The sequence below is a fragment of the Vicia villosa genome, linkage group LG7 (genome assembly GCF_029867415.1).
Source record: "Vicia villosa cultivar HV-30 ecotype Madison, WI linkage group LG7, Vvil1.0, whole genome shotgun sequence".
In the NCBI taxonomy this organism is placed as follows: domain Eukaryota; kingdom Viridiplantae; phylum Streptophyta; class Magnoliopsida; order Fabales; family Fabaceae; genus Vicia; species Vicia villosa.
In genome coordinates this window covers 113,825,632-113,840,629 of record NC_081186.1, presented here as the reverse complement: position 1 = coordinate 113,840,629, position 14,998 = coordinate 113,825,632, and the positions used below count along the sequence as shown (strand labels likewise).

At 34.9% G+C, this 14,998-nt stretch overlaps 2 protein-coding genes across 3 annotated transcripts; one reads left to right on the top strand and one right to left on the bottom strand.

Annotated features, from left to right (window-relative positions):
• Window positions 1-4,074: 4,074 nt before the first annotated feature.
• On the top strand, window positions 4,075-8,470 carry LOC131616617 (TMV resistance protein N-like). 2 transcript variants are annotated; one of them, XM_058887983.1, is made up of 6 exons: window positions 4,075-4,453; window positions 4,708-5,127; window positions 5,208-6,309; window positions 6,409-6,684; window positions 6,806-7,864; window positions 7,971-8,470. In XM_058887983.1, the coding sequence occupies exons 1-6, from the start codon at window positions 4,401-4,403 to the stop codon at window positions 8,436-8,438; spliced, it is 3,378 nt and encodes a 1,125-aa protein (XP_058743966.1). In that variant the 5' UTR covers window positions 4,075-4,400; the 3' UTR covers window positions 8,439-8,470. The 2 variants fall into 2 exon arrangements, with proteins under 2 accessions (XP_058743966.1, XP_058743965.1); XM_058887982.1 differs by lacking the exon at window positions 4,075-4,453 and having other exon boundaries at window positions 4,468-5,127.
• An 88-nt stretch (window positions 8,471-8,558) lies between these two features.
• Window positions 8,559-12,850, bottom strand: LOC131616618 (ferric reduction oxidase 2-like). Its single transcript, XM_058887984.1, has 8 exons — window positions 12,574-12,850; window positions 12,382-12,472; window positions 12,089-12,286; window positions 11,744-11,978; window positions 10,365-10,692; window positions 10,005-10,248; window positions 9,117-9,820; window positions 8,559-8,990 (listed from the first exon to the last, which is right to left on the bottom strand). The coding sequence occupies exons 1-8, from the start codon at window positions 12,767-12,769 to the stop codon at window positions 8,851-8,853; spliced, it is 2,136 nt and encodes a 711-aa protein (XP_058743967.1). The 5' UTR covers window positions 12,770-12,850; the 3' UTR covers window positions 8,559-8,850.
• Between the last annotated feature and the right edge of the window lie 2,148 nt (window positions 12,851-14,998).

The window sequence follows — 14,998 nt, the reverse complement described above, 5'->3', positions numbered from 1 at the left end:
GGTAACAAAGCAAATATACAATAGCAAGACGAGAATATGAGAGGCATGAGAAAAAGAGAAAACATGATTACTTATTTGTAGACCCGTTTTAATTGAATAAAAGGGTTTTAATCCATTGATGCATTGATGGCAATTAATCTTTGATTGATTAAGGAGGTAGGGTGCAACTTTTCAAGACTTAATTGATTAAAAATGTAGGTTAAATTGATTAAAAGTTGCACAATTTAAATTTCTAAAGATCTAATTGAATAAACCTATGGTTTAATCGATTAAATGGTGGATTTTCAGCATCCTTGGTTCGTATAGGTCTAGAATTCCTTTGGGCTTCAGACTTACTTTTGGCACCTCCTCGTTTTAAGTTATATACCTATTTTTGCTAAAACTATATTTTCAATCAAATGAGAGGAAGAGCCCTAAGATGATCACAAGATCTTGGGAAAAAACCAAGTGTATAATAAATTCTTTGAGTAAGATGTAAACCGTTGGAGAGATGACGGGAAGCGGGGTTCACGGTTGAGAGGTTCCTCTTATATCCCTTTGAACCCTTCCAAAGAGAAATATTTGGCATGAGAGTGCCAGTACTGAATTCAAAGAGGTCGAGATCAAGCTTCCTTATGTGCTTACAGAGTCCAAAAGAACAAACAAGTAAAAATAATTTCGTTTCCACATAGGTCACGACCATTACACCAATGAGTATACAACTGAAGGATGCCATTAAAGAATTGATAAAGAAAGGATGCTCGGTACAATACAATCGAGATGGCCGCATGAAATATAACTAGTGAGGAAGGGGAATCCTCGAAATCGAGAATATTCACTCAAGAGGAAGCGGGCTCCCAGAAGGATGAGACATTTCTAACAAAGGTCATTGAAGTTGTGGACAATGGAGAAGAAGGAAATCAAAGGGGAAAGTGCTTGTACATTTCTTCTGTAATGGGTGGTTTCTCATGACTGAATAATACTTTGAAGGGCACTATGAAAAGGCGAATAGTCGATATGATGATCATCAGTAAAGTACGAGGAGAAACCTTTACCAATAAGCCATATAGGCCCGTCCTCGGATTCATAGATGGGGAAAATATGGGAGGCATTTTGAATGATATCTTCCCTCTGGTCATTACAACCATCACGGTCAACTGTGATGTCTTTAGAGTTCTCATCGATGGTATGAGTTTTGTGAGATATCATGTATGTTGAACTCTTTGAAAAATTGGGAATGTAAGAAGAAAAACTTTGGCCATACAAGGGCTCTGATTTGTAGGCTTTCAACATAACTCTGACCCGTCCATGGGGTACATTGAGTTGATGGTCACCCTAAAAGAAGGAATGGATACTAGAATTGTCAATCTACAGTTCTTAGTGGTCTCAAGTAGGAGCGTCTACAATTGCATCTCGTGAAGGTCCTTTGCGGTTACATTGGTTGTGATAACTCTCATGGTTCATCTCGAGCTCAAGTACCATAATGTACATGATGAGCATGTGACTATCAGCTCCGACTTAGTTGAAGCAAAAAGAAACCATAAAGATTTACAACGTGACCATACCGAATAAAGGGAAAGAACAAGCAATGGAGATCAATGTGACATATCTCATAGGACAACTAGAGAAAATGGTTATTTGACCCCCTGAGAAAAGAAGCGAAACTCATGTATATTGATTACCATGCTAAGTGAGAGGTACACGAGTTAACTCCAAAGAAAAATAGTGTCTGATTTTACTTATCCTAATAAGCGGTGGTAAGTCCACTTACTTATTTTTCCTTCTGTTATAATTTCATTCCCATAATGCAAATGTAATAAGAAAGCTCTTTATGACTAGTAAATAAATTCCTTTTATGGTAATTTTTTTTACTATGATGACAAACAAAATCAATTAAAACATGGGAGAAAATACCCCATAGTGCTGTCAGAAAAGCCCAATGCGCATGACTAAAGAAATTTCAACCAATGAGCAAAAAGCCCCAGAGTGATGTCATAAACTCTAAAAAAAGCATAAGACCAAAGCAATTACAGCCCCATAAAGTCAGGGTGCTGCCTCAAACGCTTCAAAGCGTATGACCAAAGCAATCGAAACCTCGTAAAGACGATGCTTTGCAAAATGGCGATAAAATAGAGCATCCCCTTTTTTGTAGCTAGCAACTCCATAGGCCGAGATGAGCCCCTATCACGTCTAGCATCATTCTTCTTTGATAGCCAGCCCACAAGAAACTTCACTTTTTCAACCAATGTACCACGAGACTCAAAATCGGTAACAGTAGATTTCATCCCTAAGAAGGAAATGGAAACCCCTTTAAGCTCTCCAAGGTACTAATCACGCTCAATGGTAAGAGTGTGGGCACGATACTATAGTGCCTTTTCTCCTTTTGAAGCTGGTTAGATACAAAGTCTTCACCACAGTCGGTCCCACCTAAAGTTAGATTAGCAGATGCCCGACGGGTATATTAAGCCAAGTTAGATAAATCCTCCTCTCGAGCAACCATAGTCTGAGAAAAATAATAGGAATAATCTTCCTCCAAAAGGTAAAATAAATGAACGTTACCTTTAGGACAGTGAAACTAAGAGAAAATTTCAAAGGAAATTGCAACACGAACGAATAGGAAGCAAAGCCAAGAGTTCAGGAATTCTGATGGTGATCATAAACAAAACGAAGGAAAAAAAGAACACTCTAGAACATCAGATGACAAAAAGTAAGGAAAAATAAGCAAAAAGGATTTATGAGTACTCCCGACACGAGAGCAACACTGTCTCCTACAGATAGGAGAAAAGAAAGCACTACCAACAATCTAGATCTCCTTGAATATCACCCCAGATAATCAAGTATCCTAAGGTCAAAGGATTATCATTTTTGGCATACGAGGAGACACATGTCAAGGGTTCCTCAACAGAAACACATATGGCACAAAAAAATAAATTAATGCGCGAGTTCCCAACGCTACTGGTAACTTATCATTACCCTTCACTTGATCTAAACAACAAATTATCCCGGGGCATGCACGACAAAACCCGTCCCTTGTAAGAAAAAGGAAAGGGCTCGGAAGGAAACTATTTTGGGCTGCCCAAGAGACCCTGTATAGAGAGGACAAAAGTGAATACTATTAAGGACCACGTGCTAGAAAGGAAGGCCATCATCATCCTGAACGCAGAAAATCCCAACCCTTAGCTCATCACACATCGTTCAGATCAATCAGGAAATCCTCAACTTAACACGTCGCATTCCACCTGAAGCGGTTATAACCACCCTTGTCATATGAAAAGAAGAACACACCATTTTACAAGTAATTAAAATCTATCTCCATTACCCACAATTCTCATTATCTCACTGACTTGGACGATGAAGTACTAATCTTGCAGGCACACTCCCGTGTCTCCATATCAAAAAGCTCAATGCACTACATCAGAAGTCCAATCACACAAATCCATCTCACATTTCTGGTTCCCTCGCGAAACAAGTATTATTTTAATATATACTCCCTCGGTCCAAATATTTATTTTATATAGAGATATATACTCTCTGGCCAGTGTTATAAGCAAATTTGACTTTTTTTAGTTCATTCAACAATTGATATCTAGTCCATATATAATCCATATACATCATTTGTTGAATGAACCAAAAAAGTAAAATTAGCATATAATAGTGCCCAAAGAGTGTACTTAATAATTAACATATACCTAAAACTAGGGTGGTAAAACGGACTTGGTCGTCAGGCATTGATCGTTCTGCTTGCATTTTTTTTGCAGAACGAGTCAAGGTTTTTGGACCGTATCCATTATTATACTCGTCTTGATCTGCTTCATTATTTTGCGTGTTTTTGCATACAAAGACATTAACATAAAATTTTTAATTATTTAAACTTTAGTCAAATTAGAGGTGCGGTGCCCGCCACACTCTCGTTTTTTTTGAGTCGGATTAAATTTTTACCCACACTCTCTACTAGGTTCCCACTTTTTTTTCTTTTAGATGTGCGGTTTGCCACCCCTACCCAAACATAAGTTGTGTAGCAATTAGGAGTCATCCTATTCTACTATGGATCACAATTGTTAATATCTGTTTCACAGCACATCGTAGTCATCCTATTGTACTATGGACCCCAATTGCTAATATCTGTTTCAGTCCATTTTTCTCTACACCAGTACAATTTTGCACTCAAGATGGCAAAAACAGCAACTGAAATTGAAACCATGGTTCTCTCTGAGACAAATTATCAAACATGTAGAAGCATCATTCTCCATCTCTTTTTGCAGAAATGGGAAATTGCTATGAAGAAACCTCCACAGTGTCCTTTTGAAAAAGAAGAAAAACCTTTATTCAAAGCAAAATTCTCCAAAGAACAATTCCCTACCTCTATTTCACATCAATAATTAAGATGCCTTTATCTTTCTTTCAAGCAATGTGGAATTCCTATGGAGAAACCTTCAAAGAGTATTGTGACTTTATTTGACCAACAATTAAGTAGGTGAGGATTTCAAGCAACCAAAATTCTATGCATTTTCCTACATAGACTTATGACTTTGTAAACACTCATGTAGTCAACTTTATCATTTATTAATACTCATTTTACATCAAAAAAACAATATTGAATTGCATTGGCATAAAAACCATTATCATTGCAAGGATAATTCATAGTTGAATGGCATCTATCACCACCAAAGATGAAGCCTCTTCATCTTCACCATCAAAATGGACTAACCATGTTTTCTTGAGTTTCAGAGGCGAAGACACTCGCCAAGGTTTCACCGACCATCTTTTCGCTTCATTGGAAAGAAGAGGAATCAAAACATTCAAGGATGATCATGAACTTCAAAGAGGTGAAGTGATATCAGTAGAACTCAATAAAGCCATTCAAGAGTCTATGTTTGCTATCATTGTTCTCTCACCAAACTATGCCTCCTCAACATGGTGTTTGGATGAGCTACAAAAGATTGTTGAATGCAGCAAAAGTTTCGGTCAGGCTGTTTTTCCAATCTTCCACGGTGTTGATCCGTCTGATGTCAGGCATCAGAGAGGAAGCTTTGATGAAGCTTTTAGAAAACATGAAGAAAAATTCAGAAAAGATCGAAACAAAATTGAAATGTGGAGGGATTCTTTAAGAGAAATTGCTAGTTACTCTGGCTGGGACTCCAAAGGCTGGTAATGACTTGTTTTCTCTATCGATCGGTTGCTTTATTTACTTATTGTTTAATACAAGTCTCGTTTCCGTCTTTATGCAGGAAGGAGGCATCATTGGTGGAAACAATTGCTGAACATATTCATAAAAAATTGATTCCCAAGTTGCGTGTTTGCAAAGATAGCCTTGTTGGAATTGATTCGCGGATTGAGGAAATGTATTCGCTTCTAGGAATGAGATTAAGCAATGTTCGCTTCATAGGTATATGGGGAATGGGCGGCATAGGGAAGACAACTATTGCTAGATCAGTATATGACGCGATCAAAGGCGAATTCAAGGTTAGTTGCTTTCTTGCAGACATTAGAGAAACAATTTCTAAGACAAATGGCCTAGTTAACATCCAAAGTAAACTTCTTTCTCATCTTAAGATAAGAAGTGATGATTTTTATGACATTCATGATGGGAAAAAGATATTAGCTAACTCGTTCCGCAATAAAAAGGTTCTTCTTGTTCTTGATGATGTGAGTGAGTTAAGCCAGTTGGAGAATTTAGCTGGGAAGCAAGAATGGTTTGGTGCAGGAAGTAGAGTAATCATCACAACTCGAGATAAACACTTGTTAACGACACATGGAGTGCATGAAACTTATAAGGCTAAAGGCTTAGTGAAAAATGAAGCACTTAAGCTGTTCTGTTTGAAAGCCTTTAAACAAAACCAACCTAAAGAAGAGTATTTGAGTTTGTGTAAAGAAGTGGTTAAATATACAAAAGGTCTTCCATTAGCACTTGAAGTATTGGGTTCACATTTTCATGGAAGAACTATTGAGGTTTGGCATAGTGCTTTAGAACAAATGAGAAATGTTCCGAACTCCAAAATACATGATACATTGAGAATAAGCTACGACGGCTTACAATCTATGGAGAAAAATATGTTTCTCGATATTGCTTGTTTCTTCAAAGGAATGGACATTGATGAAGTAACAGAAATATTAGAAACTCGTGGCTATTATCCCAAAATTGGAATCGACATTTTGATCAAAAGATCATTGGTAAGTTTCGGTAGGGGGGACAGCAAAAAGTTGTGGATGCATGATTTGCTTGAAGAAATGGGAAAAAACATTGTGTGTCAAGAATCTCCGAATGATCCTGGAAAACGTAGTAGGTTATGGTCTCAAAAAGACATTGATCAAGTATTGACAAAAAATAAGGTATGTTCCAAATCATTGTTGAGTTTTGTTGCTAATTTTATGTCGATATAACAAAGCTCTATTGGAAGTTTATGTTTTTTTATCGTCGTTATTCTATAGGGAACTGATAAAATTCAAGGCATAGCTATGAACTTAGTTCAACCATATGAAGCAAGCTGGAACATTGAAGCCTTTTCAAAATTAAGTCAGCTAAGATTACTCAAATTATGTGAAATAAAACTTCCTCGTGGCCTCGGTTGCTTGCCTAGTTCGCTAAAAGTTCTTGATTGGAGAGTATGTCCTTTGAAAACCCTGCCACTAACTAATCGTTTGGATGAAATTGTTAACCTCAAATTGTATCATAGCAAAATAGAACAACTTTGGCATGGAACACAGGTAAAGACTCTTTATCAATTACCTTTTCCGATTTATGCTTATGAAGTTAGTTTGTTATCATCATAATGACTCTTAAATGTAATACTAATAGTATTTCTGTTACAATCTCAATTTATATCAGTTTCTTGAAAATCTGAAGTCCATCAATTTGAGCTTTTCGAAGTCTCTACAACGGTCGCCTGACTTTGTTGGTGTTCCAAATCTTGAATCATTGGTCCTTGAAGGTTGTACAAGCTTAACTGAGATTCATCCCTCCCTTCTACGCCACAAGAAACTTATTCTACTGAATTTGAAAGACTGCAGAAGGCTCAAAGCTCTTCCATGCAAAATAGAGATGAGTTCCTTGAAGGGTTTAACTCTTTCTGGTTGCTGTGAGTTCAAACATCTTCCAGAGTTTGACGAAAGCATGGATAATCTATTAAATCTTTGTTTAGAAGAGACCGCGATAAAAAAACTACCATCCTCACTCGGATTTCTCGTGTCCCTTATTCTCTTGGATTTAGAAAATTGCAAGAATCTCACTTGTCTTCCAGATACAATAGGTGGATTGAAGTCCCTCTTGATTCTGAATGTTTCTTGCTGCTCAAGACTCCGTAGTTTTCCAGAAGGTTTAAAGGAAATCAAATCTTTATCCGAACTTTTAGCAAATGAAACTGCCATTGAAGAACTACCTTCATCGGTTTTTTATCTAGAAAACCTCAAAGTTATATCGTTTTCTGGATGCAAAGGACCGGTTTCTAAGTCAGTGAATTCATTTTTACTACCATTTACCAGGCTGTTAAGTAGTCCACAAGAGCCTACTGGATTTCGATTGCCACCTAAGTTGTGCCTACCTTCGTTGAGGAACTTAAACTTAAGTTACTGCAATCTATCAGAAGAATCAATGCCGAAAGATTTTTCCAACTTATCTTCCTTGGTTGCTTTAGATCTCACTGGAAACAACTTTGTTAGGCCACCAAGTAGCATTTCGAAACTTCCAAAGCTTGAATATCTTAGCCTAAACTGTTGTGAAATGCTTGAGAAGTTTCCAGAGTTTCCATCAAGTATGAGGGTATTGGATGCAAGTAATTGCGCTTCATTGGAAACTTCCAAATTCAATCTATCTATGCCATGCAGTCTCTTTGCATCTCTGACACAGCGACACTCGCATTTGCCTGTAGTACTAAAGAAATATTTGGAGGTTTGCACCATGCGTCTCTAACCTTATCAAAATAATGTTTTTGTGTTCATACGCCCGCGTTTTTCATAGAGAATGATAAATGAATTTTTGTGACATGTTCATACAGGCACAGGAACATGGTCTACCAAAAGACAGATTCGACATGCTTATCACAGGGTATGAAATTCCATCATGGTTCACACCTTCAAAATATGTTAAAGTTACAAATATGTCGGTCCCTCGTAATTGTCCTCCAAACGAATGGGTGGGATTCGCTTTGTGTTTCATGTTGGTAAGTTTCGATGATCAACCTGAGATATGTGATCATGAAGTGAGTTGTTACTTGTTTGGACCGAAAGGTAAGCTGTTTATCACAACCAGGGATTTGCCTCCAATGGAACCGTATGTCCGTCACCTTTATATTCTCTATCTTACAATCGATGAATGCCGCGACAGATTTTATGATGGCGGTGACTGCAGAGAAATTGAATTTGTCTTGAAAACTTACTGTTGCGATTCTTTGCAAGTTGTAGGGTGCGGTTGTCGCATTGTAAGTAAGCAAGATGTCGATGATATGTACAATAACTATTACTAGGCTTTCTCATTATAGTACCTCTGGTTTTTTCATATAGTACTGCGCAAATGATGTTATGTAATTTATAAACAAATTTGAAGTTAAGAGTTAGACGGGACTCGTTTGTTGGAGGACCGATACTTCTTAGAACCAAAATACGAAATTTCATTCATATGATATATGCTACACAATAAGGCCAAATTATTGTTGACAAACAAATTTTACAGGTTTTTGAATCAAGGCAATTAAAATGAAATCCACAAGGCTAGCCGAGACCTCTAGCTTCTACCTTACACATTGACCATAAATGATTTGCACACTTTGAACTCGAACGAGTAAAATCACCGGATAAAACTGATTGAACACTTTGAATTTGAACGAGTAAAATCACCAGGTAAAACTGATTGAACACTTTGAATTCGAACGAGTAAAATCACCAGGTGAAACTGATTGATTCAAAATGCAGATTTTCAACTAAACCAGATGAGCAAATGGTTGCAACATTCTGTCTCAGTTGTTTAGGTCCTGATGCAAAAACTCCCACACTTGACCCTTTGATTTCTAACAGAAGTCCTGTAAAAAAGAAGAGTGATTTCAATTCATAAAAGGTCTCGGAACCATAAATAACGTATATATTGTATTCGGCTTATTACAGCTTTGAAATATATGAGAATTATTTTCCAGAGACAGATGACTTACGGCTCAAGTCAGGTCTTGCACCGTAGTGCACATTGGTAGCTTGAACAAGTGACTGATAGGGAAAGCTTTCCAATTCTCTATCTGCATTATAAATCATTGAATTTGGCGACACTGTCGGTGTCGACCCTTCCATGTTCTGAATCTGTTTAGCTTTAGCATTTTGTTTCTTGTTCAAAAGCACTGCGACACTAGCAACAACAGCTATCGACAGACATATTACTAGCATGTGAAGGAATGACCTTAGAGGATACGAGAATATCTTATTCGTGTTATGGTCGATAGGGAAAATATAGTAACGAGTAATGATCCCGATTATGATAAGGAAGATGATGAAAGAGGACGAGATTATGGCACCAAGCCAAATCCAACCGTTTGGACCTAATATAGCGCGGATTGGTGCATCTGTCGGATTCGGCTTGAACCATAGAGTTTGAGGATGAATTGGAGTATCTGGTTTAAACTCTTTGTCTCTTGTGATGTAGGCCTCGATTTTTAGTTGCATGTTAGAAATGTCGTGTGGTGTCGCGGAAATTGGTAGGATCAAATCTAGCATTGAGAGAGATGAAGTGTTCTTGAATGAACAAATTAGGAGAATGTTTGGTGTTTTGCATTTGAATGTAGTGCTAAGATATATTAGCTCTCTAATGATTGAGATAAATGGTGTGATACCACTTCCTCCACTTATCATCACAAGTGTATCATGGCTGAAAGAAAAACAAGCAAAAGTTAGTATCGAATGTTTGACAACAAATTAGATGGTTAATGCAGTTCAAACCCTGCATCTGATGTCCCTGTACAACTAGCAACTGAATTGGTTTAACGGGGCATAGTTAATTGCGATTTTGAACTTCATTAACCGTAATTATTATGCGTATATTTGATATAGACCTTAGGTAATTGGTTGAAGCGGGTCCATATGGACCTTCAACGGATATTTGAAGACGATCGATCGGCGAAGGATTTGAAAGCAATTGGTAGAGCTTTTGTGTCCAAGTTCCTTCACTTTTAATGACAACACTTAGCTTATCTTGCTCCAAGTTACTATTAGAAGTAATGGTAAATGGATGCCATTGCAACTTTGATATGCTTGGAACATTTATGAACATCACACTTGTTGGATTATAACTCAACTCTGTAAAAAAATAAAAAATAAAAACAATCAAATCTTATCTCATTAGATCGACTCTGAGTCTGAGTCAACTACGTGAATAAAAAAACATCGTATTCCTTAAAGACAATGTTAATTACCATGATCCTTAGAGAAGTTGAGTTCAACGGCTTCACATGGCAAAACACGAGATGAAACTAAACGAACTTCGCGCCTAGATTGGAGGAACCTTAAGTATCGGTCGACCATGAAGAGATAAAAACCGGGGAGCATAATGTAGGAAAAAGAAATGCCAACATGAAAGATGAAGAAGATGATGAAGATAATGTATAGGTTATGAGTGTAGAAAAAGAGTTCAAAAAATTTTCTTCTGATTTTTGGAATGGTTGCAACCCATAGGAACAAACCAGCAAGCAAAGATATCTCTCCAGCAAGATTTGATACTCCAACTTTGTCCCATTTTAGCATCTGCAATGAATTAAATAAATAATTAAATGATTCTAAAAAATTTATATGATCATTATATAAAACAAATTCATTAAGTATAATGTAAGATGATAACACTCTTCTTCTTTTTTCTTTTTTTAGCACAAAGACAACTCTCTTATTGATTTTCTATATTCTATTACTAATGATTAACAAGGATATTAAGACTTATATGATTAATTCATCCTTAATACATCATAATAATATCTATGATACGTAACTACTTGCCAAATTTCATGGAGATCAGTTAGAATAAACCAGAGAATGCTTCTTTCTTAGCATAACCTAATCTTTTCATTTTTTTCATAAGCTATTTCCACTCATGCTAATTTTATTTGAGAAACTTAATACGTTTTATAAATATTAATTCATCACGCTTTACAAAACTATCTATGTAATTCTATTACACTAAGATTGATTTTTAACCTTGTAGTAGCTATCTAAAAAATTGTTAATATAATTAATATTTTAAAATACATGTCATTATTATACTAAAAAATACTGTTTATTAATATTCAACCAAAATATTTTTATACTTGTTAATAATAAAAATATATCATGCCAACATTATAAATAAAACTTACATGGACAAGTCTATAGTTGTTTATTACTAAGTCTATTTATAATAAAAGTTTACTTTTTATATATATTAAATAAATAATGTATTTAAATAATATATTGATCAGATACATTATTTATTTAACAAATCTAAAAATATTTCTTTTATAAATAATAAAAAATACTTTTTTAAAATTTTATGAATAAAATTAAAGATTATCAAAATAGAAAACAAAAGAGGAAATCAAAACTAAGGGGTCACTATTTAAAAGTTTTTATTTTTTTTCTTATTTTTCTGTACAAAATTTCTAAAAATTTAACATGGTCATGGTTACTCTTACTCCTACCTATTTTTACTCTAGACAATAAATAAAATTATAAAAAAAATAGTATATCACTTTTGATATCATACATCACACGTAAGCATAGATTATAATAAATTAATCTTAATTCCAACTAATGACTAATTAATTACCTGTGAAATTTGATTAGTAGCTACCCAATAGATTATATAACAAACTCCATGAGCTGTGAAAATCGTCATGAGCACGTGCCCAAGCCAAATATGGTACTTAATGCCACCCTCAGAAGTGAGCCCAAACATTGGTAGCACGGACGTGCCACGTGCCACCGGAAAAAACAAGAACACTAAACATATGTTTCCGACCAGTCCTAACCTTATTCCCACACTCTCCAATTTCTCTTGCCACCTGTCACAAATCACAAAATAAGGTTCGAATCCTCCCATTCACGGTTCGAGTTTTAGTGTGTGAATTTTTAGTAATTATAAATTGAGTATTCTCTGCGTACAACTACTTACACTTTAGGGCCGTGTTTTTCAACCGGTGACGATGTAATTGCTACAAAGTCATTATGCAAATAAGTTGCAAGGGTCCAAACAAGAAGAGCAATGAACATAAGCAAGAAAGTTATTTCTGTGATTGAAACAATTCCAAGAGGACCTTTTACAAGCAATGGACGTTTCCATATTGTTGATTCATGTTTCTTGCCATTGCCACTGATTTTACAAAAAATTAATTAAATTCAAATTAAATTAAACATAAAGTTTAAAAGAAAACCATTGATTATTGATTAAGAGAACAAAAACGTTACATTTCATTTGATTTTTTGGCTATATGAATATAAACACATCCCAAAGTGGCTATCAACAAGACTGGAAAAGTGTATATAAGAATCCTAAATCCTGAAATGAAATTACAACATTATTATTAATTAATAATCAACATGAAAATATGAAATAAATTATTAATAAAATAATTGAAGGAAAATAAAAAAGAGTATAACCTTGAACACCAAGATAAGTAGAATTAGTCTTGGCTTGAATTTTGGGAATCCATTTTTGTTTGAAAGTTGTTGTAGGCATCATAATGAAAATGAAAAGTAAACCCAGAGAAACTAAAATCACAAATAATTTTATGATAGATTTAACCATGGTGTATTTTATTTGAGAAGGTGATCTTTTCACATTTTCTTGAGCCATTTTCTTCTCTTTCTTTTGAGTGTTGTTGTGTGTAAATTTAACTGTTTCGAGAGAAGAAAGAGACGATTCTAAATGATGAGAATCTTGAAAGGAACTTTGGGTATTTATAGAAAAAGTTTAGAATTAGAAATATTATTATTATAATTACAAAGGGACGATTAGCAACATATAAGTATTTTATTTTCATGTATAGGCAGAATGTAGACAAAATATTTTAAGAATGTTTTGATTTGATGGATCTCTCTCACTCATTTTTTTTATGAATGATATTATTATATATTAAGATATATATAGTTATATAAATTGGTTAGTTAGATTATTAAAGAAGTACTATGAACTTGTTTGTTTTTCTTTATAATAAATATGGTCAAAATCTATTATAAAAGTTAAAATACAGTAAAAAATTACTTTTTAAGAATATATATTTTAAAAAATTACAAAGAAATATTTAAAATATCTTAGTAATTTTTTAAAATTTTGATACCCAAATAAAATGATAACAAATAGACAAAAAGACCTCAAATAATATGAAAATTTATTTTAAATGAATATTTATTTGAATCTTTTAAATAAATTGTAAAAAATTTAAATAAAAAGAAGTGTAATATCATAAAAATTATTTTTGAGATTCTTCGCACCACCACACTTCGATGGGATTGTTGAGCATTCAAATTTACCAGCCTTCTGCCGACATTGTTCGCCTCTATTTTGTCTCCGTTATTGAAACTTAGATTTCTTTATTTGGTGAAAATGAAGGGTTTGAATGCGGAGAGAGAATATAATTATGGGTGAGAATGTTTATTTTCATTAACTTTGATAATACTATTTCCAAAGTATTTAAACAACTAAAAGTGGATTGAGACACAAGCAACAAGTCAAATAACTGAAAAAATTAAATATGCATGCTTGTAACCGGTTACACAAAACTTGTAATCGACTGCAGCTGCTAAAAACTCTAAAAAAACTACCTGTGGTAACCGCTTATTGTGAATGCATAATCGATTACACCAATTCCAAAATCATTTTATCTAAGCTTATTTGACTTTTTCACATGCCTGTAATCGATTACACCCTCGTGGTAATCGGTTACAGCACTTGAATTATCAATTTTCACTTAACACACCACCTTAATTTAAGTGCTTCAAGTCTTTCATGTCTATGTTCATCTTCAATCTCTTGAACACTTCAATTGTAACCCCATTGGTCAATAAATCAGCCACTTGGTCTTCACTTCTACAATATCTCAATCTCAACCTTCATTCACTAACAAGTTCCCTCAAGTAGTCAAACCTCGTATCAATATGCTTGTTCATCCCATGTGTAATTGGGTTCTTTGCAATTTTTATAGCAAAAACATTATCAACCAAGAGCGTTACAATGCCACCCCCATCGCTGCCCAGCTCCTTCAATAGATTCATTAGTCACACGACTTGCACGCACACAACGAAGTGGGAATGTATTTGTCATCACAAGGCGAAAGTATTACTACTGGTTCCTTCTACGAACACCATGAGATTAGTATTCCACTGAACATAAAAATGTATCCAGCTGTAGACTTTCGATGATATTTAACTCCGCACCAATTAGAATTGGTAAAACCGAGTAAATTGCATTTTTTACCCGTGTCCGTTGTGGAAAAAGAATTCCACAACTAATTGATCCTTTGATGTATCTTAGAATCCTCTTGACTACTGTCAAGTAAGACACATTCAGTCTCTTCATAAATCTACTCATAATACCAACATTTAATGCCAAATTTGGTCGTGTATTTCACAAGTAACGCAAGAATCCATCAGCCTCCTATACTGAGTTGGAATAACATCTTGCTCATCCTCATTCTTCGACAATTGTAACCTTGGTTCAGCTAAAATAATGGTAGCATTACGATGATCTATTTCAAACTTCTTCAAAATCTCAAGCACATACCTTCTTTGGTGCATGAGCAGTCTCATCTTAGACTTATGGAACTCAATACCAAGGAAGTATGTCATGAGGCCAAGGTCGGACATCTCAAAATCTTTCCTAAGCTCAATGTTGAACTTAGAAATGCACTTTTCATTGTTGTCTGTAATCCATGAATCGTTTATGTATAGACAAAAGATTATCACCCCTTCATTTGTATCTCTCTCTTCACATACAAGCCATATTCGGATACACACACCTTGAATCGAATCTCCTTTATGAAATAATTTATCCTCTTACTCCAAGCTCTTGGAGCTTGTTTCAAAC